At 40.1% G+C, this 23,744-nt stretch overlaps 1 protein-coding gene across 2 annotated transcripts in view; it reads left to right on the plus strand.

The window, feature by feature from the left end:
- Positions 1–22,378: 22,378 nt before the first annotated feature.
- STX18 (syntaxin 18) overlaps positions 22,379–23,744 on the plus strand; it is a 63,815-nt gene continuing 62,449 nt past the window's right edge. The window contains exon 1 of one of the 2 annotated variants that reach the window (XM_030492934.1): positions 22,379–22,954. In XM_030492934.1, coding sequence (XP_030348794.1) covers positions 22,790–22,954 — 165 coding nt within the window. In that variant the 5' untranslated portion in view covers positions 22,379–22,789. The remainder of the gene's footprint in view (positions 22,955–23,744) is intronic. The other variant, XM_030492935.1, reaches the window with a different exon arrangement.

A 23,744-nucleotide genomic window follows, 5' to 3' on the forward strand; every position in this document is an offset into this window, starting at 1 on the left:
AACTGGACTCACAACACTGGAAGAGAATGTTCAAATGCAAAACATTTCCCCTTATAATGAGCACAGATCATGGCAATATTTCCATTCCTACTGTCTTTTCAAAAACCAACTTCATGAAACCTAATTTGAGGCCCTAAACCACATGGCACAGCCCTTATAATGGTAAAAAACCCATCTGAAACAAAATGTTCTTTTGCTTACTTAGTTACTATTTCTGAAAGGTGTTACATATTTTTAATTTCCACCCAGTTGAGGGTGGTTGTGGTGAACGTTGTTTTCTTGAGGAAAAAGGCAGACCTTATATTGGTTCTGCTAATAAATAATGTGTTAACTTCACTGTATTCTATGTGAAAAAAAAAAAAGAGGACTTGAAGTATGTTTCCTTCTAGGGCTCTTCCTTTGTCTCCTCTGAAAGTAATCTAATATTGGTCTTATCAGTAGCAGGTTACCTCTCGTGTCTGGATCTGTTACTTGTGGTACAATGTACACAGTGCTTGAGAAGACAAAGCATGCCTGACGTGCCACATCAAAACCACAGGAATGTCATAAGACTTTTTTCTTAGTCTACATTTGTCTGAAGGAATTGGCCATAAATCCCAGTGTCTTGAGTGTGCCTATCCAAATGTGATCACTGTATGTTGCAGTTTGGCAGATACTGCATCACACTGGTGTCCATCACACTGCTTGTCCTGGAAACATCTCCCAAAAGTGGGCATAATGATTAGATGGTTTCTTCAGAGAGCTTGAAAATGGAGACCAGGTAGGGGAACCATATCCACAGGAATGACTAATGGAGTTGTTTGCACTCTAACTACAAGACATTAGAACATAAGGCACAGATGATAACCTTATTCAGAACAGTTTGTTATGAACATCCAAATTCTACAAAAATCACCAAAAAAACTCCATTCCCTAATGATGTTAGTCACAACATAATGAAGCTCTTTTTCAGACTGTTTTGAACAACAGATACTTGCAGAAAACCATTTTGTGTGTAAGTAACCTCACAGGAAAATGTATTCTTCCATTTAATTTAGAAAGTATTGGAAAAAGTAGCTTTGGATTCACATCAGCATACTGGAGAACAGATACAGCTCGCCGGTGGAAAATCTTGCCTGTTTGAGCAGGTTATTTGGGAAGACTGTGCTGACATTGCAGTTTCAAGCCTGGTGTCACCATTCATCAGAGACATGTACTCTTTTTTGTCTAATACATTCATATGAACCGATGCCGGTGCAGTTTTGCTGATGGAAGTTACTCTTCTGAACTGCTCACACATATATTTCAGAAGAAGTCAAAATCCAGCAGAGAAATGTATGTTCTTTACAGTAACTAATTAATTTATTTAAAAAAAGATGTTTCTTAAGACTGTAGCTACAACCATTGGGGCATTTCTCTGGAGTGAAATGTCTCAGATGATATCATTCTTAACAGTCAGGTCAAATGACACATTTGAAAGCCTAACTGCTCCCTGGAAATGCATCCTAGAGCACAACAACAACTGAATAGTGATTAAATTGAAAACTGGAAAAGCAAAAGCATCATACTGGATAGTAGAATGGCAAAATTATATTTGCTGTCTTCAGCAGGCCATATGCTGAAGTCCTTATTCAATTCTTACTACCCTTTCTAAGCAAAAGCATCATTCAAGTTAAAAATAATAATTGCATGATAAGTCAACATAGGAGGTGGATTTGGGGATGAGGGGATAAATTGTGCTGAGGTTGATGTTTTCGGTATTGTATGCATGAAAAAAGTCACATTTTGTAAGTACCTAACAAAGCAAACCAATTTCCAGGGAAGTAGAATCCACTCAAGGAATGCTTTTCTCTTCCTTGGAAAATTCTTTTTTTTGCTTATACTCTCCAGAACTCACTCCCCCTTTCTTCTTTTAGCCTTCTTTGCTTGTAGCTATACCCATCATGATTGCGATGCATTTGGAGAAAGAGAATGTGTTGATAAACCACCTCACTTTATTACGGACCCAAAATACAATTACAGCAATTACATATAATAGTGGAAATATATTTTTAAAAGCTTCCCTGAGGCAGCTCTTTTGAAACAATAATGGGTATCCATGGTTTAAATCACTTACGACTGAGATTAGCTCTTTTGCCTTATTTATGTTCCCCTATTTCTGAGAAACATTTCTGGAAAATATTTAAGGCAGAACAGCATAGACTTACCATTGAAGTTTTGTGGCAACACATGCGAGAAGCAGACTTGAAAACAGAGATTACTGTCACTTACTGAATTGCTCTAATTGCTTAATTACTTATTCCCACACGTAGAATTGAGGTCCTTAGGAAGTGTTTTAGGAAGACATGAAATCTTTTTGTGCCAAAAGAAGTGGTTGGCCTTCAAAGACTTCAGCACTGCTTGACGGAAGAATATCCCTCCCCATAAGCTCTACCCTGGGATCTGCTGTGTCCCAAGCACTTTTGAAATGTACATCTCACCCATCTAGGTGAGTGCTGAGCTTTTCTGAAACTCTGGTCCTCTGACATTCCAGTGATGAATGATCTAGAAAAATGTAAGCTACCAACGTCTGTTTCTTGTGTCTCAAACTGCAAAATACTTTCAGGACAAAATCCAGGTGTTTATCCCCTAAAAATACATTTGCCTGTTACTTCAGCTAAAGAACTATTTACTAACTTCTTACAAACGTCTATCGATCAAGGCTGTTCTCTTCTTCTTCATTCTACATCAATTGATGAACACTTTTATCAGACATACTTTTCTGTAGAGATGGACCATACACTTAGTACATAGCCACAGAGTCTCTGCTCTTTCTCTGGCCCCATACCATTTGACTCACTATCTGTTTAGACATCATCATCTCATATTTTTAGACATCTTACTATTAGCACCTTTTATTGCTAATTGTTAATATATATATTAATATATATATTAACACCTATTAATGACTGGAGACTTCTGGAAAAGTTTGATGATATCACAATCACAGTCTGTTGAAATTTGCACATCCTTTATTCTGCACAACCAGACGTTTTTACAGTAGGCATGTGCATTAGATACGTATTTATTTGTGTGTGTTTACAATGACTGCAGTATATTGTTGGTTTTCCATAAATAAGTACTTAGCCTGCTAAAGTGGTACTTAGGTAGAATTAGAGACTTTCTGCCTTAATCATTCCTAATCTGTGATCATCAGTTAATAAACTGCATCTTTCTTCCCTTTTCATTGCATTTGTTCTATTAAACCATATTCTAAGTAATTTAACTTTTGAATTGTATGGGAATCTTCACAGTATTAAGTTCTTCAGTTCATTTCAAAGGGCAGATGACAAAATATTAGCTATAGCAGTAACGAGTATTATAACTACAGGTCTTCTGAGATACAGCTCCTGAAGTGTTGTAAATGAAGAGGAAGAGCAGGTGAAGAAAGATATAATAAAACCAGTAAAATTGGATACCAATGTTTAAATAGTAAAATTTTAGCCATGAAAACTATATTAACATGCAACAGGTGATTTATATTCCCATGCAACTCAAATGCATTTGGAGATCATGAGGAGAGCATTTGAGGCCAGTTGGGAAGCATTAGGTATCCTGCAAGATTAGACCCATATGAGATTGTCCTTAGAATTGCCTCTTTTACTCATCACTAATCACTTCTACCTCCTTTCCTTTCTTAGTCACTTTCTTTATTTCAAGGGGTCTGATAGGGCCCTTAAGGCAGTCCCATAATGATACTAAGTAATTAATAATTGGTAGCAATGTGGGTGTGTTGAAGAGCTGACCTCAGATAATTCATGCATTGTGACATGATGTACTTGACAGTGCCAGCAGCAGAAACAGCAGGAGTGCCATCCTCCAGCTGCCAGAACTAATTATAAGTAGTTTGTCTTTTCCCTCAATGGTGGATTCTGTTTGTTTCACAACAGCCAATTTAAAAGTCACTTTTAATATCATCATCAACAAAAGAATACCTGGAAAAAATGCGCTCACTTTTGACAGACTAACTGCAGAATGAGTTGGATTTCCATGGTCGCTTTTGTTAATTCAAGCAGTGAACAGAAGGCAAAAAGCAGATGGGAAGTCTCTCACAGGAAAACATAAAAACTTATTGCATTTGCACAACTGATATTGTGCTGATGTGTTAGTTAACATAGCAACTTAAAACATAAAGTCCCTTCCTTATATATTGTATATTACATGATCAACCTTATGACAAAGGACCACAGGCTACATTCTCTATGAAAACTAATTCTGTGTAACTCTTAGCAGGGATAAGGTGTGGAGAAAGTCGTGTAGTCTTATAGAATGATCCCAGTATTTGTTGAAGTAGAAGGTAACTCACTGTTATGAATTCTCATCCTTCCCATTACTCAGTACACTCACAGCATTAAAATCCCTTCTTAAAATTTCATCCTTCCTCTATAGTAAGGTGAAAAGGTTAATTCCCAAGGGACTAATCCTGTGAGGTGCTGGGCTCTCTCAGCTCCCACTGACTTCAAAGCTAAATATTTGGTTCACATGAAAGCCTCTTTAATTCCCCATTACTGTAAGGTATACTTGTATACAACAGTGGGAGCAGTTGTCATTATAAATCAGACAGTTTATCAGGGGAGCTATTCTCCAGGGCAGAGCAGATTCTAACACACCACGACATACTTTATTTGTTAGCCTCAATTCCACAGGAATTTTATTCAGGCAGACACCTCAAGGCATGCATCTTTTCAAAGTGTTTAGGCAGGAAGCGAAATTCAAATTAGATACACTTACGATGCAAATGCATTATTATTTAGCTCAAAACGACTGAGGCTCAGGGGTCGTAAATCCTGCCATAAAGAGATCTTTCAATTACCTTCTGTTCAGTGAATCAGAGAAGAGGAACCCTTTCCCTGGCTTTTTCATGCAGAACAAATTTGACTCCCAAACAAATATCAATCACCATAATACTCTATATTTTGGCCTCTATATAGACCTAACTCCAAGCTGGCTTATATGGGGCTTTCTTTTAAGATGGTGTCAAACCTAAACCTTGCATCTTTAATGTGGCTGAATCTGAACCCAGTCTTGAATGGCTCCTCCTTTTGTGAGCTGAGCCAAAACTCCAGAGTAGAGGATGTGTGAAACCTGGACCCAGATCTAGATCTGATATAAGAATTATTTTCTTTCCTTTGAAATTTTATTTCTTCCTCAGCTCATCCCTGTCCTTTATTCCAAACACCAAAACTACAGCTAAAATGTATTACCGCTTTCCCCCTAATGTTTCCACAGCATGGCTCACATTTCCCTCCACCTCTTCATTTGATGTTTAGCTCTTCTATCATTCAGTTGTTTCTCCTTCTTCTCTTTTCCTGTCCACAGCTCTGCCAGTCTGTTGTACTTACCATTGGCCATTCAAAACACTGCTGCTATGGTCACTATCCACTGTATTGACCATGGCACCCATCACAGGCCCCTTGAATCCTTTCACTAGTTACTCTCCTCTGTGCATCAGGTTCACACCTTATTCCACTCAGGATGCCCTGAACTCCTTTCCCTTGCCTCTCTATTTTTGTGTTATATTAATCAGTTACACCAATCTACTCCCCGGCAGCCAAATTTTACAGTTTCATCCTTGAGTTTTGTTCCACAAAACATTGGGAAATTTTTATGTCTACTTCTGCTTTGATCTTCTGAACAGGTATAAGAGCGGACAAGCACAACATCTTTTTTCATAGTTATTTAGAAAGCATGTGAACACCTGAGTCCATGGACAGTGCCTTGTCTGGGACAGTCACAAGGAATGGTGAGGTGTTTTCAGTCAGACTAAAGCTTCTAACAGTCCAGTTCTTGGCATGTATGTCCACTCTTTAGATTGTCTGTAGGAAATTTCAGTTTTCTCATTGCACAGTGATGATCGTCTAAGTGGTGGTTTAAGCTTCTGTATGACACAAACTAAAGGAAAGAGATTTGTCCTCAGATACACAAAGCCATCCCAACAAAAATTCGCAAAAAGCGTATTGCTCTGACATGGAGAAACTGTAGGCTCAAGTTCTAAGTTCCTTTTATTTAAAAAAATCTTTAGGTGCATATTTCAATATCATTTGAGGCCATATTTATAACAATGCACATATTCCATCAACATTTTATGCAAGTATATGTTGTATATATGTTCAACAGAACAACATCTAAATATATTTTCTCAGCAAAACTTGCTAGTAAAGTTCATATTCCTCAAATCAAATATTTGGTTCATTCATCAAGTTAAATATTTGGTTGTATTGTAATTGTACACACATATTTTCTCACAGAATAAATGAACTGCTATAGTCTTCAGTGCATTTTAAATGGGACCGTGCTTTCTAAAAGAATGGTGTGGCTGCAGTGCCCGTGAAAGGTGCCAAATAAATACCTTCAGAGACTGCAATTTTCTATGGGTTTCATCTAGAGACTATTACTTTACATCAACCATTATAGAAGTACAGGTCCTGTGGTTGGGGAGCAGAGGCATGTGTAAGGAGGTCAGGTTTCGATTCCCCACCCTCCTGGACCTGCTGCTTCACCTCAGGCCAGTCACCTGGTTGCTTTGTAACTCAGTTTGCCCATCCATGAGGAGGGTTTAATCTTTCCTACCTACTCTGCAGGGAAGCTGTAAGGCTTATTTTGCTAATGTTTGTAAAGTGCTTTGAAATACTTGCCTTGAAAGCAAAGCATGTCTCTTGTGGTAGTGTTTTTATCTATAGAACTGGTGCTACATTTATAATCATGGTACCAGCTCTCCAACACCACTAACAAAATCAAGTCCTAGTGAAAAGAGTGACTGCCATATTGTAACTCTTTCACATTTTTTCTGTTTCCTCTTTTCTTGTCAGTTCAGGTGATTAATTTTTTTCTGCTTTGCTGTTTCCAGAATAAACCCCCAAAGATTCAAAAGCAAATAATACACTTTTCAGATTAATTCTCTCAATTTCAACCAAAAGGAGAAGTAAAAAAAGGTTGGATTATGTACACTTAAAATTATTTGTAAATTAGTCTTTATTAGTATGTATAGCAAGTAAATACAACAGAAGCAACCACAGTGCCATAGCTTAAAAGATAATATCAGTGGTTCTTGAGTTTGTGCAGGCCTGCTTAGGTCTTTATCTGTGATTCCACTATCTAAACAAAAGCTTATCTTTCTTTTGCTGTCCTTATCTTGTTCGTCAGTTGATTGTTTGCTAAGTATCTCAGTGAACAAGTCCTAAATGAAAATGACTGTTCATGTACAATTTGTTTGGATCAGATTAAATTGGAAAGAAGGTAAAAGTGAGAGACAGAGAAAGTAGAATGCTCCTTACAAATTAGTAGTGGAGGTTTTGTTTGGACATAAGCTTCTTTTAGATAAATTAAGTAGATTAGGATTTTTAGTCTTTCACATAGATCTTTATAACTCTTTTCTGTGCTACTTCTACATTGTCAGTGCTTTCTTTTGGCAGAATGTGTATGCAAACTTGGTACAATATTCTGCGTCTGCAGCAGTTTCAGAAAGACCACGTACAGTTGCAATATTTTCCTTGTGTTTGGCTAGTCCTCTGTTGACCCATCTAGACATCTTCCAGCCATACCGTATTCAGTTCATTATTTACCATGATGACTAAAAGTAGATAACCTGTACATGCCTCAGACATGGGTCCACTCAGTCTTGCCGGTCTCTCACTGGCACAGGATATTGATACTGCTTGAAGATTCAACCACCCCATTTAACTGAATCCTCTCCTCCATCAAGTTACCTTTCCTCCCATGCCCAACTTCACAGCTCCCTACATCATCCTAATTTTTATCTTGCTTGGGCCTTCGCTGAACCCCACAAACTCCACAGATCATTTTCATCCCTCTTGCGAGCATGTGCAACAACATGTGGCTAGTGCTAGCAGTAAGGAAATTATTTACATCAGCGACCCCCCAAAATGAGAAGTTGTAGCCATCATTTCTATGTGACCCCAAAGACTTTCTCTGTTGTATGGAAGACATCAATTGGAAATCAACAGAAGAGAAGAGGAAAGGAAAACATGCAGCAGTGTTCTTTAAGGAAGCCACCTACTCTACATTTATACGCTGAATATGCATATACTTTTTAAAACTTGAAGGGCTGACAGGCTTCCCTTCCTTTGTCCATCTCATGGGGTCATTCTCTTATTTAGTCTGCCGTGCACTTTGATATCCTCAGTTCGCAAGGAGGATTAAGGCATTACCTCCTCTTTGACAATTTATATGAAATTAAAAAAGAAACCCACACACACCCAGGGTGATGAAATCGCAATATTAAACAGCCTCAGTCCACAAAATGCCACCCTAAAGACTCTGACAGGACCTCCTCTGAAACTCCGTGGTAGTTAACAGCCTGACATTTCCAACAGCACACCCTCATCGTCTCTTTCAGACTACCAGAAGGCTCATTTAAGTAATAAGACTCCTTCTTTGTGAGCTTTAAAAGTCAGTAGCCCTCTCCTTAGCACCTTATGAGTATATCCTTTTCCAAGACAGTACGGTTTACACTGGAACATGAATTTGACTTTTTCTTCCTTTTTCTACTGTGACCTTCATTCAGAAGGTTTCAGAATGCTGCCAGGCAGGCGATTCCTACAGGGAATATTGCATCGTGGGAGAGTGTGTAGGTGGAGAATAGCTTATCGTGTTGCAGTGGAGGACACAGTAAGTGTGCCTCTGAAATTCCTTGGTGTTGATCGACTTGTTCTGGCTGAAGGCTTGTGTCGCTAAATAAAAAGTTATATTTATTACTGTGCTGGAAAAGTGAAGAGTTTGTTAGTATGAGAACATTACATGTGAATAGTATCCAGGATGGACCAAGTTTTGTCAATACATTTCTGGGTGCAGAGCAGGCTGTAGACCTTTGATGCAAGCAGCTCAGTTAGTTAATTTAGATTGTGGGCGCGCAGCACCAGCACTGCAGAGCAGTTCTGAGAAGTGCATATCACAGCGAAGCAGTGCAGAGCAGTGTAGTGCAGAGCAGAGCACATCACAGGAGAGCAGAGCACAGCAGAGCAGAGCAGTGCAGAGCAAAGCAGAGCACATCACAGCAGACCAGAGCAGTACATGCAGTGCAGAGCATAGCAGAACACAGCAGAGCAGAGGGGCAGCGGCCGGACAGGCCGGGGGAAGCTGCGGCACCAGCACCACAGAGCTGAACCGCAGGGCTTCCTCTGACCCTGAAACCGATCATTATTCACTTGAAAGTCAGACTTGCACAAACAAATATTTTGTGTAGCTGTTATGATTATTGTCAGTAACTGTCCCCATTGTTCAGGCGCAGGAATTCCTTTGGTCTCATAAATACTAAACCAAGTCCTCCCCTCCCCCCTTTAACTGTCAGATAATTACACAGTTGGCTTTAGAGTTTAACTTGTCAAAGGAGTTTCATTACTTTGTTCCTTTTGGGCAGCTTCCACTATTGTGCTTTCTGAACACTAAACAGAACCTATATTAACTGTCAGTTAATTACACACCGTTTTTCTTCAGTATTTACCAGTCAAAGGGGCAGGTAGGCTGCAATCCTATCATCTCAATCACTGTCTCTGCTCACAAAAGAATCAATAAAGATGAGTCACTTAGTGTCACCCAGTGTCTGATACTCAAAGCCACCCATTCCTAATTGCCTTTAGAGATGGATGATAATACAAACTTTGAAGTGATAATCAGCCTAATGAGTGGCCTTGCTGAGAGGGTAGATCATGTGTCAGAACAGTTTGCAGATGCTTACAGGCAAACAAAGCCAGCTTTCCTTTTAGACCTGAGAGGACCATGGCAAGTCTGGTACCCAGAGCCCAGCACAATGGCAGAGACTGGAGCACAGCAGGACGCTGTAGCCTGCTGATCACAACTGACTCCATCCATCTTGCTCTTTGCCTTTAATCAGCACAGTCAGAACAAGTCCTCCAGATCTCTGCATGTTTATGCTGGATGTTTAAGCAATAACTGTGTAAAAGATAAGTTCTCTGATTCTGAGTCATTGGATTTAAATAATAGCGATTGGACTTGATAGGTAATGGCCGGGGATCCCAGCTAAAACTACTGGGTAAATGTAATTAAATACAATCGGGTGCAGTCAGCCAGGCAAAGGCAGAGACCATAAAAGGCTCATTCAGACAGCAATGAAAACAAACAACGTCAGCAACAAAAACAAAACCAGTGTTTGGTTTGCTAATAAGAGCATGATCTGAGGCCTGATCTACACTCAATTTTTGCACCCAACAATTTGACCAAATCAATAATTTGAAAAAAAAAAAAAACCCCAGCAACAAACAAACAAAAAGACAAATTAAATTGTTATAAATCCCTGAGTCTGAATCCACTTATATTATCATAAAGACATTTGCTTTTCAAAATAGTTAAGCTGTCATAAATTCAGTCAAGTGTGAACAAATAGGCTATGACCATGTTTGTGCTAATATGACTGTCTCAATATAAAAGGCTTGTTTTGATTTAACAATCCTTACCAATTTAGCTACATTTTGACAAGACTGTGGACATGGATTCAAAATCGTCTCACATGAAGACTGAGACTCTGTAGGATTGCATCAGTTTGATTTCAAAGTATAAATATATATATGAATGTGTATCAATGGGCTGGTTAACATGTTTGGCAATTTGGACATAACAATTTAAAACTCTTTTGGGGACAAATGCTGAAATCTGTATTCACTTTCTTAGCACTAGTTTTCAGTGATTCACTGTGAGTCAGGGAGAGAAAGGTAGTGAAAAAGCTGAACAAGTGGGTTCAGGATTTGACACTGTTTTAATAAGAAGCTGTCAGAGGTTTTAACATTTTGTAGTTAACTATTTTGCTTGTAAAACATAATAAGGAATTACCGTGATAAAGCAAATGAGAAACAGAAATTGTCATAAAAGCAAAATAAGCTTTTGAAATTAAAAGCAAGATTATGGCTGCCTTTAAATAAACTATGGAATGAGGCTTCTTTCAGATAAACCCAATCATGTTTACATATTTTTACCAGCTCTACATCTGCCTTGTTTCCTATATTTAAATCAATGAGAAAAGTGCAATCTTTAGGGTATGAAAGGACAAAAAAGATAGCCTTTTTGTAGATTCTGTATTAATATAACAGAATTGCCAGTGGAAAAGTTTTAGAGCTGTCTGATTGTACTGCAGTTTTCATTTTGAGGCAGTGTTCTCTAATGAGTGATGCCTAGTAATATTTGCTGTATGTTCATATAGAAACCTATGTCTTCAAGCTCTCTGCTATAATGAGTATCAGTAATTAGCCCAACCTAACACTATCTGAAACTGAATTCACAATAAGGAGTTGGTTTAGTTCATTTGGTAAAAAAAATGAAGAAAAAAATCCTTTATGGAATTCATAAGTGGGCTCCAGAGGCACGTGTTCACCAGAGGTCATAGGATGCCAGTGATCACACAGATACCTAAGGTCCATGAATTCGCAAAGCTGAAAACACATATGACTGCCTACCAGCACCATGTGCTCAGTCTCTTGGTAGCCAAGCTAACTCAGCTTTGCTGAGTTCCCTCAGTGGCAGCTATGAATGACATAAGGGTTTTCCTGTGCTGAGGCTTGTTCCCTATAGACCAACCGCCCCTTCATTTCTGCCCACAAAGCACTGCAGACAACCGGACTTCTCTAACAATGCTATCACATAACTTTGGGAAGTGGTTTTGAGCTGTGGAGTCACTTCACCTTCCTTCTTACCTGGGGAATCAGTTGGGAAAGGCCACCCCTGCCTTACTAACGTAATATACTTCTCCAAGGCAAATTCTAACCCTCAGTTACATTTCTCCTACAGATAATATTCCTTTAAAATCCTTTTAACTTGCACATTTATATCTCATATGATTCAAGTTAATTTTTAAGTAATAAAGGTACTAAACATTTTTTTTTTTAGTCACTGAATAACCCTATATGCATATACACTGGACTATAAGCACATCACGGGTTCATGCTAATATAGTTAAACACAAATGTATTCACACACATGCAAGTCTAAAAATGCCCTTTCAGGCACAAAATACTGCTATCATTGCATATCTTATCACTCATAACCACATTCAAAATCTCCATCTGAGCTCTAAAGTGTGTTGGACAAAGGAAAAACTTACCTGTGGTCAGACCTATGGAACTGAAGTTGATAATTTGTGGTTAGTTAATGGAAATGTGTTGACATATGAATTACGGTTGCAAGTTTAAGCATGTATGTTGTAGGCAACTGTGGGCTGGAAATGAAAGAGGACAATTAATTGAATAAATGATTTTGGTGATCCATGTTAGCTGATATGCACTTAAGTAATCTTGATTCAGAATTTGGATTGTAGGTAGAGATGTTAAAATCCACATGACATGATACACTGCAAAGAATTTATTAACTTTTTCTTTTTCAAACAAACCAAACAGGACTTTGAATGTATCTTTTAAATCCACTCAGTTGATACTAACCTCAGGATACTAATTTACTATTATTTTGATATCTCCTATTTGTATTGTTGCACCTCATAGTCATAAAGAAGGGGGCTAACAACCAAATACTCCATGTCTGAAAGGTTTTCCTAGATATAAAGCTGTGAGAATTACAGCTATGATTTTCAGAAATGATTGAATTTTTTTGATGAACTCAATTTGAGCACCTTAAAGGGATCTGGTTATCAAAACATTTTGAATTTCACACATTCTAGAAATATCTTAAATTAGATACCCAGCAATAGAGGCAGCCATATTCACTAGTGACCATTAAAATCACAGTTGTGGTTTCTCCATCAGTTTGTGTCACTCTTACATGGGGGCATTGCTAAAAAAGGGAATCCTAAGATCCAGTTGCCTCTGGTTATGCACTCTCACTGTATTAAATATGCTGGCACTCATGGTCAGGAGCAAGCCAATCTGATGGAAATATAAGCCTACAGAAAATGCAAAGTGATGTGGTTGACTGGGCAGCCACACAAGTGGTAATGACAGCAATGGGCACAGGCTGCCAGTGCCAGCAACAGGCATGACAGGTCTTTCAGCACCAGCCTGAACTTATATTATCTTAAGAGATGATGTAACCGCACCCTGAGTCTGCGTGCATTTCCTTCTTGGACTATGTAAGCAACCTGCTGGTGTTTTGCCAATAAGCAGATGAAGAAATGCAAGCAATACAATAAATATTAACCTTTAATTAAAAAATATTTCATGTCAGAGTGAGAGAAGAGCAGAAAAGAAAGACTGCAGAGCTTACAAAAGAATACTAAGTATGCCTTTGCTTTAAGCTTTTGGTTTACATATTGAGATTTACAGTGATTATGAGTTTAAACCAGCATCTCCAAGCTCTTTTTTGAACAAGTAGCTCTAAGTGTTTCACAAATACCTACAAAATTCCATAAATCTTTCCACGAGGCAGCAAAATACACCAGGAGCTAGTCACCTGCCAGCAGAAGGCAAGTACATCTTGAGGAAAACACAGCAGGGGAAGTAAAACCTAGCAACGCTATAAATAATGGAAACCACAGGAAGAAATTCAGGTGGTTAAAAATAGCTACTGGAGATGAAATTGGGCCAAGACATGATGGTGTATAACCCTTTTCCCAATCTTATTAAAAAGTGCCATGAAAATGGCAACAACAAACAGAAACGGGAATAGCCTTTTGTCTCGTGTGAGACATATCTCCAGAGTAAGAAGTTTCCTTTTAAAAACGGTAGGCCTATATTTATTCCCTCTGAGCCAGTGTAGATTTTACCACTGATTTTAACTGGACCAAATCCTTAGTTTGTTACTGAAAAAAGTTACCAAAAAAGTTACCAAAAAAAGTTACCAAAAAAAGTTATCAAACCCACTTCCTACTTTTCTTGGAAATGTCTCTATTTCCTGTGTTCATCTAGTCCCGCTCTTCCCTGAGCTGCAACTCTGTCAAGTCTTACAAACTAGTAGGGCAGGAGAGAACTGTAACTGTGGAACTCTGCAGCAGATTTTGAACATTTATGCTGTAAAGCTGTATAATTTCAAGCAGATAAACTGTCAAAAGTCACACTCAGAAAATCAAATGTGGCTTTTGCAAAGTCCTTTCTTATTTTTTATATTTTTTTTTAAAGAAAACACAGTATATGATTGCTGTTATGTTAAAATGCAGCCTGATCCAGCATAGGGCTGTATTGCCTTCCCTCCCATTGACTTCAAAATGAATACGCTCAGCCTGGGTATTTGAGAATTCATCGCTGCTAAGACATATTCTGGCAGGTCAACACAAGCATTATTCATAGGCCTCAATTCAGTCTGTCATCTGAAACGAAAGAGAGCCTTTCTTTAAAGAGCTAAAATCCATCTTTAATTTGTTATCCTAGTAACTGTATCAAAAACTGTTTTAAAATAAATATGAAAAATGAGAACAAGCTGATCAGCAATTGAAACCTAGTAAAACAGATCTGGAAGTGACTGCAGGGCCACCATGTCCATGCTCCAGCTATTGCAGGAAACCAGCTCATATAATCTTTTTCATAAATATAACAAGGTCTGTCTTAAAAGCAGCTAGTTTTATTTCTTCAGTTACTGCCAGTTTACAGTTCTTTGTATTTTTTCCACTTTGAGTTACAGATTCATAGATTATATGCCAGAGGGGACCTCTGTGATCATCAAGTTTGACCTCCTGTATAACTTAATCTGTAGGATTGCCCTGAATTCATTTAAGAAGCCAGTGATTTTGCAGCCATGAATTTATTGGGGAAAGGGCTCAATGTTAGACTGATGGGATTAATCAGTTCATGTTAACACACTGATTATCATATAGTAAAGGGAAATGTTTCAAAAGAATACTCCAGTCTGAAATATAAAGTGAAATCACTTGGACTTCCAGAGAGGTCATGGTTGGAATATCACAAAACTCTCTTTACTCAAAGCAGATGCTTATTAAGATTAATTTAGTGTGAAAAATGAACCAGAATGCATATAAAAGACAATGCCTCCTCAATTATGTAACAGGACACCTCCTCATTATATTGTGTTCACTGAAGATGATGGTATTTTCCTAGGGGATGTATAACTACAGTTTGCCAAAGTCCCTCTCCCTCATTTTAGATTAAATATCAGACTGCAGAGCATGAAGCCAAGTGAACAGAAACAAGAGAACTCAAATAAACATCAATTTAAATGAAAAGGAAAAGGCCTGTTATGTATGTTTACTAAGTATACGTGTTCAAAATAGAAAGCTAAAATGATGCCAGGATACAAATACAAAGAAAAATTACAGGCATTTAACGTAAAAAAAAATACCTTTTTTTTTTTCTACATTTGTACATGGATTGAAACGAAAAGCAATCCATAGGTGTAAATATTCATGTTAATTTTCAGACAACTGCAACAACTTCTCTTTCTTGTCCTTTTCTCTTTTTTCCTGTCTCTTTCTGTGAGCTCCCTCCAGTGTTCTCAAGGAAGTATTGAATCATTTCATTTTTGTATATTCCATTTTTCTCACAGGAAGTACCATGATAAGAAAGATTGCATTCATCTAACCTAAAATCATCCGCCTTGAAACTAAGCTAAAAGCTTTCTAAGCTGAAAGTCTAGTCTAAACTAAATCGTGAAATATGAAGAAGATACATCTCACCCACCACAGATGTCCCTTAGAATGAATGGCAGACTTTGCCAAAAGGACTACTGGCTGTGGAGGTGGCTAGAGAATGAGTTGAGACTGTGTACCCACTCTGAGATTATTTAGAGTTAAGGAGTATCAATTCTTTCCCTCTTTTCCCCTTAGGGACTCACAAGAATAATTTCTGCTCTAAACTGGAGGTTTATCAGTTGAAAAAGACAGATGACCAGGAAAGCCCAGACACTGACTCTCAGTTATCAACATGAAAAGAACAAGTTGGCTCTAAGACCCTACCAGGTAAGGTACATTCTGTTTAGCAATAATAATGCCTTTGTACAAGTCTAAGCTGAAAGACCAAGGGGATATGATTACACCCTGGCACAAAGCATTCAAGGCACTGAATCCACTAGCTTTGGACACGCTAGCCTGCTTGGAGCCAGCTCAGGGATCTCTATGCAGTGCTGCTATGCAGGCTGTAAACATGTCATAAGTGCTCTATTTACATGGAGTTTAACTCCTGCTGCTACTGAGATAAGCAAGAGTAGAGTCAGACACTATATTTTCTCTGCCTCTTCCACTAGCTTGGTAGGGTTATTAAACTCAGCGGGTACAAATGAGTATAAAATTTTTCTCTATAAGGCTAGTCTGCCTGCTTTATTTCTGCTGGTTTGTTTTTTGGGCCTGTCCACTGACAGAATAAATCAGTATAAACTGAGGCTGCTGCAGTCCCTTTCTACCCTTTCTTCCCTACGCTGTTTGTTCTCATCCCATCCCTTGTACCCACACTAGTGCTTTGTGCAATTGGCCCATGAAATGCTCGGGGAGCTTAGCTGTAATAAAAATAGCCAAATATTGTGAGAACATACATAATCTTAAAGTCATAAGCAATGGAACTAAAGAGAACTTAATTTTGACTATTGCAACGTCAATTAATTTGGTGTCTTTACTGGTGCTTTGTTTATTGTGAAAGCCACTATAACAAGCCACTCTACTGCTAATCTGCATGATATTCAGCAGATAGTGAGCCATTGCCTAACCTCAGAAAAGCCAGCATGGAGCTATGGAATTACTCCAGTCCTTTGTGGGTTTGGCAAAGACTTTGTAGGATCTCTAGTGACGTATGCTGGGCCTCATTCAAATCCCAACAATGGAAAAGTCTTTGATTTAGCTTATTGTTATTTCTGACCCTATAAATGTGGAAAGCACTCAGGCATTAAGAAAGACATTGTTTCCCTGATATCGGTTGGTCATCGCAGTTAGCATCAAATAAACCAAAATGGAAATCCCAGTTTGATTTTTCCTCTTATGCTATTAAAGCACTCATAATAACATAAATTCAATGCCTGTCCAACCATCATGGTTTGTTATGTACACACCAGGATTTGAGTTTCTTATGGGAAAATCGAACAAAAATGGTCCATATTTCACAATTCCCTTTCTTAAACCACTGCCTGTAAATAACTTAGGAGAAGCTCTTTGCTTTTCCTCTCCTCTTGTCCTTTAAAATAATTATCTAAACAGGTTCTTTTTACATTTTAATTTTTCTACCCTTTTTGCATTTTTGTTCTACCCATTCTCTTGTAAGGGCCACCCCACCATCAATTCTGCGTGTTAACATGGAATCAATGAAAGATCATATTTAAATACAGTTCCTCTTTAATACAAGACATTGGTATGCTCTGTGCTGTGCTCCATGACTGAAGTTCATCTTAAATTTTATAACAGATTTTTTCTTCTCCATTTTTGTTTGGTGGTTGGAATTTTAGAGAGTGGCTACATTGGTTTCACTCCTAAACACATGAATTTTGACAAAAAGATTGAATTTGGATTATGTTAGGGGGAACTGCTGTGTCTGCGCTGCTTTTCAGTCTCCATAGTAGTATGGTCCTGAAAAGAGTTTCTTTTCAACCTCCCTCCTCCTATTTTCACAGTGGGCATGTCAAGATTATTTTACTTGGCAAATTTCTAAAGGATCTCTTGCATACATACTTTTAGCTTTGCTCACTGCTAGTAACTCAGAACCTGTGGGACAATAAAAGCATCCCACATATGTGATATTTATTGCACATGTATTTTCAAGCTAAATCCTCTTGCATCCAACATGGTGGGCAAAGGTGTGCAAAATCCAGCCTGTCTGGTTTGTGCCTATTTTTATCCCATTTCTAAGGCCCTATAGGCTGACGTATGTAGTTAGGGATATTAATTCTCTTTACTACTTATATTAAATTATACTTGCAAGAACTCTGCATTAAGATTCCTTTGTGTTGGCTGCTGCTCAATTTATAAGGCTTCATCTACTCAGGGAAGCTTGTGAACAGCAAACTAGCTTGTGAATGCACTAGGCACTAAACCAAGCTCTACCTAAATCATCTGGACATTCCTGTGCTCAGCCAAAGCTGACTCTTAACATTCATCAGTGCCATTTAGAGAGTGTTCAAAGCTCACTTTGTCTTGAATGGATTATTGCCATGTACATTTTTACAATTCTTAAAATTCAGCTACATGGAGTCGTCTGTTCCCTGCCCCAAGACCTTCCAGTCCCGTATTTGTTTTACAAGCTCTTAACTTTTTTTGCCGTACATTTTGCTCATTTTACTTGAATTTATTGTAAGATTTGAATTAGTATAAACCTTATCTGCATCTCTTTTTCCACTTTTCATCTTTCCTCATGGTTCATTATATTTCTTTTCTCATTCTTAAATTCCCACTCCTTTAACTGCCATCAATTTTCCAATGAAGAAGCTCTTCAGACAGCAGTATTTTAAACTATAGAATATACAAGTCTGCAAATGTTGTAGGTCTAGCAGCAAAGAAACATGTGGGATTCTTGCATATGCAACATAGAACTGGTCTGAGTATATGCTCAACTATTTTTTTCAAGATTTCCAAAATTGGTGATTTTGGAAGTTCTGAATATATTTTTCACTGATTAAATGTTTGTCTTAAAAATACATGTAACATGCATGCTACTCCTGGAGACCAAAATACGATGTTTTCAAGGCACATGGAAAAATAACAGCTTGGGGTAGTGACAGTGAAGCCTTCCTGTATAATCTTGCTGATATTTTTGTGTAAGTGCCAGCTGCACTCTTTTCATGCAGAGCTTCAGAGAAGAAACCATCCAGCCTTCAAGAGTCTAGGAGGGTATGGGAAGTTCTCAAAGGAGAGGGACTTTGAACAAGCTAAAATCTCTCCATCAAATTTTAAGATAAAAACGCTGTCTCTATTTATCTTTTCCAGGTGTACATGCTGGTTGTGGGAAATGAATGCCATAGGTATAACTGGCCTTATTTGTTCTAATTATGACAGTCAAAATGGTATTTAGGTGCCCAGTCTCAGGGCAGAGTGAGCACCAGCTGCTTGCTCAGGGTTAGGGAGCTGGTTGCAATACCACAGCCAACAGAGCAGGGCCTGCCCAGCGGAGCCTGTCCTGCTGCCCCAGCGTGAGGGGAGCTGTGCAGCCAGGGGCACCCCCAGCACAGGGCATTGAGCATCTCCTTGACATCAGCCCACATGGAGGACACGAGTGTTTCCATTTATGTGAGGAAGAATCAGCACTTCTGAGAATTCTTCTTACCCACAGCAGCCAGATCTCTAACATTTCCATAGATCAAGCTGAATTGCACTGAACACACAATTCTTTGATGATGTAAATTAGATTGCATATATCATGTTAGGGTATACATTACAATTAAAGAATGGTTTTATACATAACATATCTAAGAATTAAGTATGCTTTTGAACAATTGGAAAATCAAGTTATCAGTTTTTCCCCTGAATTTCTGTTGTTAGACATCATATATACAGATATATTTTTAGGCAAAAATATATTTTAAATGTATATCATAGATAGGTTTTTTATATCTATGATATATAAAAATAACATAATTTATATTTTTTTTAATTAGTATTTTTGTTGTAAATTATGATATGCTGGTCTAGTTTCAAGGGGAATAACAGAACCTTGATGTTACTGCAAATTAAACTGGTTTTTAGCAGTTAATATTTGTTGCCTCAGATAGTACAAGCTGCCTGTAGCTATGCAGTTCATATCCATTCTTTCCACAAAACTGTGTTCCATTGTACACAGTGACATTACTTCCTTTGTACAGTGTGTACTGTCTTCTAATCCTACTTTTAAACACTAAAGGAGATTTCTTTACACATCCACAACGTTGTTGTGTTTACTTTGATTTTCAGCCAGTAAGCATGCATGCTATTGGCTTAAAAGTTTAAACAGTCATCAAATACAGCTTCTTCCCTTTTGATCTGTGTTGATTACAAACATGCTGTAAGCAAATTGCTTTCCTTTTGATATTTTGTTCAGTTTGCAACACTGCCATCACATAAAGAAAGCCATGGAGTTTATGTCAGAAAAAACCCAAAACATATAAAATTGACCGCATGTAGTTTTCTATTGTCTGTGTGAAATTAGGACTTTTGTAGCTGGAGTGCATTGGAAGGGAAGATGTTCACGAGCTTTATCTGTCTTTTTTACCTCTCATACAAAAAAGAATTACAATTTGAGGAGTTACCTGTCTCTGAGAGGAGATGAACCCACCGGCCCCTGTTTAATGGTCCCATTGATTGATAACCTCAGGGAAACATTGACTCGCTTTCACTGGCAGGTTTGCCCAGGTTAAGCAGGTAGACCAAGACCTGACAATCACCATGTTATCCCCACACAGCGCACAGAACTGGAGTTTGTAAGCTCCTAATTCCTCCTCTTCCAGGCATGCTCCTGCTGAGGCACAATTGAGTGCACAGTGCATGCGTTCTTACACATTTACCTGCACTGCTTGTGGTGGGACTATAGGCCTTTGTGTGTGTTTTGGATTTTTACTCCAACCTTAAAATCTTAAATTTCAGGGTTAGTCTTTTTAGCAATTACAGGAAGCTCCAGCATGTATTATTGAAACCTATCTGCTCCAAAGTAAGCTTTAAACTTTCAAAATAAGGTGGCTGTGGAAGTGCAAATAAGTACTGAGTAGATGCAGTTACTATATACAGGAAGCTAGGATCAAGTTCAAATAAAAGCTCTGGGCCCCAGTTCTTAGCAACTGATTTTAAAGCGTTTGTAATCTTCAAAGGTATCTATTTATCTCCACAGCAGAGGCCCTGGGTATTATGTACATAATGAGTTAGACCATTTGAGCAACCGCTTTCACATTAAAAAGGTCCTTTAACATTTTCCTTTGCCAGATTAACTGTTCAGTCCATTTCTGACAGATGAGATCAGCTATATGGAATTTTAATACTGTGTTTCTTTTAAACTGTGTCTCTGTTTATTTTCTTGTACCTGAATGGGAGTTTTAAGACTGTTGAGGTTCAGAATTGGTTGTACAATATTACTATTACTGTTTTGGGGTGTTTTTCAGTAACTACTGGTGACATACACAAAGCACAAATAAATAAGTAAAAGTAGAATTACAGACACAGTCTTGTTCCCGAAGAATTTCCAGCTAAGGTCCTTGTTGTGCTTGGGATTGCCCTGACCCAGGTGTAGGACCTTGCACTTGGCCTTGTTGAACCTCATGAGGTTTGTGTCAAGGTCCCTGTGGGTGGCATCCCTTCCCTCCAGCGTGTCAACTGCACCACTCCAGTGTGATCAAGACACTCCTGGAATTTTATTAAGTGTGCTTAATCTGGTTTTGATAATTCAAAGGAAAGGAAGACAACCAATATTAGAAAACATACCTGAAAATATCTGATTTACTACATGTAAATTCCACATAGTTTTATTAAATATGTCCTTTGCTAAAGTATTTTTATTCTGTATTTCTTAATCTTGAAAGAGCAAAGACATTTGGCTCAAAGTTCAACAAACTACTGCTGACATTCCTGAAATGCAAAGTTTAATCTCCTTTGTTGCCCACTTTTTTAATACCTTAAATATATTTTCATGGTAAATCCAGCACCGAGGACAGGGACTTGAAAGAGTCTATTCCTTTAATCGGAAATACACATCTGTGCCACAACAAAACCTCCATTTAAAGTAGAGCAATAATAACAAAGTATGAACAAACACTAATCACAATATAACTACGAGGGAACAGCTAATCTGTAGCTAAGGCTGAATTGATGAGAATTGAACTGAAAGCAGAGTAGTAATCAGCATGGGAAGAAAGCCTGATACTCTGGAGTAAATATGAAAAATAGCTGTGGTTGATTAAGTTCCATTCTGCTGGGGAGACGCAGGAGTTTGAAACCGTGTTCTTTGGAGACTGTCTCAGGGAACGTGCTTCTGGTCAGTGAGAACGCAGTTAAAAACTACATGGTATCTGCTGCACCCCAGAGCATTATATGGTATCTGTCAAGATACTAAAATGTAAGATCACCACTAGTTATTTGGTCACGTATTTTCCTCTCTCTGACATGCAGTGTCACACAGCTGGTCTACTGTACAGAACATGGTAATAAAGTTGCCTCAACAACAAAGGTTGTTTCACAAAGCTTTCGTCAGGATCAGCCACATCTCAGGTCTGCACTGTAACTGTGTGATACATCTTCCAGGTACCGGTGTGATACTGCCACAGTGCTGGATGGCAGCAGATCGAGGACCTCGGAGGCCGGATTCCTGGTGGAGAAGAAATCATCACGACATGTTCTGGGGGTGACAAGGTTGCTCCACCTGTACAGCTCACAGGTACACAACCAGGGCACACACACGTGTGGCCATTTGCTTGGAAATCTCACACCAGAGCCAGTCCCAGACCCCGGTGCAGATCTGCTGACATGCACTAATCAGCCCTAATTAGCCCCTCTTGCCATGACTTTCAGTTGCCAAGCTAGGATCTTTGGAGAGACTGGGTCTAACAGCACCACCTGGCGACACCTGCCCCGGCGCCACAGCGGCCTGGTCCAGACGCCAAAGTTCTGTGGCGCACAGCTTTCATTCCGCAGGGCGGCTGTTAGACCGGGGGCAGCCGGGGACAACCCTGCCCCGGTCATCCCGCCTCGGCGCCGGTCCCCGCTGGGCTGTGCGGGCGGGAGGCACACGCTTCTCCCTAACCCAAGCGCGCCCGCCCTCAGCCGCCCGTACCCGGTACCGCGCACCCCGCCGCGGCCCAGCGGGGGAGCGTGGTCCCGCGGCAGTGAGCGGGGCCGGGCGCGCAGGGCAGGCAGCCTGGGGCCCGGCCTGGCCGGGCCCGGCCCTGCCCCGCGGCCGGGCGGAACGCGCCGCGCAGGGCCGCGTTGCGCGGGGAAGGTTGCGCGGCGGCACCGGCGCCGGCTGAGGGGCGGGCCGCCATGGCGGTGGACATCACTCTACTCTTCAAGGCCAGCGTGAAGACGGTGAAGACCCGCAACAAGGCGCTGGGGGTGGCGGCGGCGGGTGACAACGCCAGGGACGAGCTGCTCAAGCGGAGCGCCGGCCGCTCCAAGAGCGACTTCACCGGCCGGGCCCGGGAAGTGGTGAGTGCGGCGGCGGGCAGCCGGGCCCAGCGGGGAGGGCGAGCGGCAGCCAGGCCCGCCGCGGACAGCCCGCCCCCCTCAGCCCGCCGCGGAGCGGGCCGCCACGTCCGGCCCTCCCCGAGGACCGGGGCGAGCGAGCGGTCCCCGGAGTCGCCCGCAGACAACCCCGGGGCGGCTCTTTCCCACACGGATGTGGGCCGGGAGGGCGGGAGCGCAGCATGAGAGCCGGGCCGGGCGGGGGAAGGATCCGAGCCCGCCCGCTGCCCGCGTTCCCCCAGTGGGGCAGTCCCGGGGGGCTCTGCCGGCCGCGGCCCCTTCCAGGCGGGCTATCGCTCCTGGTGTGGGCCGCGGCCGTGTGTGCATTGACACTACCACTTCCTCATGCCAGTTGCCACGTAAGAGAACGCTCCCGTAGCAAATGTGAGCACAAGCGCTTGTAATGTTGCACCAGATGTGCTGTCTTCAGTTTTGTTGTTGTTCCCTGTCGCGCCGTATGGCTGTGAAGTGACAGTTCTATACAAATTACATGTACAAAGGTAACTAGGACATTTTAAGATTTGAAAAGACAAGCACTGAGAAGTTAAGGAATTACAGAGCTGAAGGCTGACCAGCATTGGTAATAGTCCTCAGTCCACAGTCATGCTGTGAAGCTGTGAAGCGAATTTGTTGCAGGTTATTTTCCTTCATACTGAGTAAAAGGCAGAGAAAAAAATCTGATACTAAAGCAGGGTTTGAATAACACATGTATAAAAAGGTACTGGGCTATATTTTGAAAAACTCAGAGAAAAGG

This window comes from Strigops habroptila, chromosome 7, assembly GCF_004027225.2.
Source record: "Strigops habroptila isolate Jane chromosome 7, bStrHab1.2.pri, whole genome shotgun sequence".
In the NCBI taxonomy this organism is placed as follows: Eukaryota; Metazoa; Chordata; class Aves; order Psittaciformes; family Psittacidae; genus Strigops; species Strigops habroptila.